The 2,779-nt window shown below is 40.7% G+C and overlaps 1 protein-coding gene across 1 annotated transcript in view; it reads left to right on the plus strand.

Moving 5' to 3' along the window:
• Window positions 1–429: 429 nt before the first annotated feature.
• Window positions 430–2,779, plus strand: part of LOC125220313 (Golgi SNAP receptor complex member 1-like) — a 4,178-nt gene continuing 1,828 nt past the window's right edge. The window contains exons 1-3 of the mRNA XM_048122471.1: window positions 430–614; window positions 723–828; window positions 882–991. Of these exons, the coding sequence (XP_047978428.1) occupies window positions 430–614; window positions 723–828; window positions 882–991 (401 nt within the window). The remainder of the gene's footprint in view (window positions 615–722; window positions 829–881; window positions 992–2,779) is intronic.

The following is a 2,779-nucleotide window of genomic DNA, read 5'->3' on the forward strand; positions in this document are numbered from 1 at the left end:
CTTAGGCAACATTAGGCGGCCATGGTCTCTGGACTATTCGTCGGTGTTGTGACCGGTAAAATTGCAAAATTTTAATGCGTATTAACCTCTTTGGGAGGGTACAATTTTTTAATTTTGTTGTTGTAAGATTTTGAAAAGTTTTATGGTTAATCTACTCAATTTCCTTACATAAGTTTGTGACAAATAGTAAATTTTTCTGTTTGCAGTGCAATAAAATCCGTCAAGATGTCTTTTAATCCTCTTTCTGCAATACTCAAAGAAAACAAACTCGAGGGCCAAAATTACATAGAATGGAAACAAAATTTGGATATCGTTCTCACAGCAGAAGAGTACAAGTTTGTGCTCACTACTCCACAGCCTCCAGTTCCCGCGGCTAACGCAGCGGTGGGAGTTCGGAATGCGCATAAACGGTGGCATAAGGCGAATGAGATGGCTAGGTGCTACATGTTGGCATCTATGTCTTTAGTACTCAAGCATCAGCATTCTGCCATGGCAACTGCCGCCGAGATTATGCAAAATCTTGCAAATCTTTTTGGTACTCAGAATCGAACGGCTAAGTCTCAAGCCTCTCGGAGTATCATGACGAAGACTATGAAGGAAGACACATCTGTGAGGCAACATGTCCTCGAGATGATGAGCCACCTCAACCAGATTGAGGTTTTGGGAGGGACGATCGATCCCGAGTCCCAGATTACTATAATCGTTCAGAGTCTTACCCCTAGCTTCCAGCAGTTCAAGCTCAACTTCGAGATGAACAAGCGGGATTACACTTTGGTTGAGCTGCTGACTGAGCTTCAGTCGACGGAGGACCTCATGGTTCAGGCTAAGGTAGCTATGCTTAGTTTGGCACCTAATTCCTGCTGGCTCTAAGCCTCGCGCAGGAAAGAAAATGGCGTCGAACCCAGTTACAGCTAAGAATGCTAAGGGAGGGAAGGAAGAAGAAGGCCGATAAAAAGCCTACTGGAAAATGCTTCAAGTGTGAGAGAGTAAGGTCATTGGAAGCCAGACTGTCCTAAAAAGGGCAAGGCTATAGGTATGCACCATGCTCTAGTAGTCGAGTCATGTTTGGCTTCGACATCTACTCATACGTGGGTTATTGACACTGGAGCAACTGATCATATATGTTTTGATCCCGACTTAATGCAGGTGACAAGATGGTTACATGATCGTGAGATCGAAGTCCAGCTGGGCGACGCTAATAAAGTGGCAGCCGTAGTAGTGATAGATTTTTTATTTTGAAGAATGTTTTGTTAATACCTTCTTTTAGAAGAAATTTAATTTCAGTTTCTAAATTTTCTTTTGATGGATATTCGATTTCTTTTAATGACAATTGCGTTATTAAGAAAGATGGTTCTTATATCTGTCGTGGTATCATGGAAAACAATCTGTACACAATCACTTCTACACAGTTTAATCAACGTAAATCAGAACTCAATGCTACTTCGAAAGTTTCTAAGAAAAGAAAAGAACCTTCAATTTCAATGAACGAAACGTACTTATGGCACCTTAGACTTGGTCATGCCAACGAAAGAATGATTCATGCTATGGTTGATCAAGATCTTATTAAAGGTCTTAAGAAGGAACCATTTCCAAAATGTGAATCCTGTTTGGAAGGCAAGATGACTAAGAGACCTTTTAGGTCAAAGGGTAATAGGGCCAAGGAAGTACTTGAGCTCGTTCATACTGATGTGTGTGGACCAATGTCAACCGAGGCAAGGGGCGATTTTCGATACTTCATCACCTTCATTGATGACTTCTCGAAAATTGGATACGTCTATTTGATGCGCTACAAGTCTGAAACTTTTGACAAGTTCAAGGAGTTTAAGGCTAAGGTAGAGACGCGTCATGGTAAGAGTATCAAATGCTTGTGATCTGATCACGGAGGCGAGTACCTAAGTGTCGAGTTTTTGGACTACTTATCAGAGTCGGGAATTCAATCCCAACTGACTGCGCTGGGCACACCCCAGCAGAATGGCGTAGCTGAAAGAATGAATAGGACTTTGTTAAACATGGTCCGATCGATGATGAGTTATGCACATGGTTACCAATTTCGTTTTGGGGGCATGCCTTGCTATCTGCAAGCTATATATTAGAGAACTTACCTTCTAAATCAGTTCCTACTACCCCATATGAGTTGGGGACTGGGCGAAAGCCCAATCTGGAACATCTCAGAGTGTGGGGGTGTCCGGCTCATGTATTGGAAAAGGATCCAACTAAGTTGGAATCTAGGACGGAGGTATGTGTGTTTATAGGTTACCCTAGAGGATCGAAAGCTTATGAATTATATAGTCTCCGTGATAAGAAAGTAATTCTGAGCACACATGCCACATTCTTAGAGGAAGATTTTGTAATTAATCATAAGTCCAGCAGTGAGATAGCTCTTGAAGAGCTAACTTCAGTCACAAGTTCCATTAACGAAGAACAACAAGTTCCATTAACGAAGAACAACTACCTAGTGTAACAACAATTCCAGAAATTTCAACTACTACTCCAAATGTTGTTAACCCAATAACCTAATAACCCAGGTTAGCTCATGTATGACTTGCTGTTGAATTTTTGAAGATGTTTCACATAATAATCTTTGTAGAAATAGTGACTAAAGAAAGTGGATATAATAACCTAATACGTAACCTTCTTGAGATATTTTTAGGATCTTTACATTTCATATGGTTGATTGAAGAATTTCATGTTGCTTAATGTGCCTTAACTGTTGGTTCCATAGGAGTTCAACCAGTCATATAGCTAAGAAAGAGCATGCATCACTTCTTGAGGATTTTAG

Source organism: Salvia hispanica, chromosome 4 (assembly GCF_023119035.1).
Source record: "Salvia hispanica cultivar TCC Black 2014 chromosome 4, UniMelb_Shisp_WGS_1.0, whole genome shotgun sequence".
In the NCBI taxonomy this organism is placed as follows: domain Eukaryota; kingdom Viridiplantae; phylum Streptophyta; class Magnoliopsida; order Lamiales; family Lamiaceae; genus Salvia; species Salvia hispanica.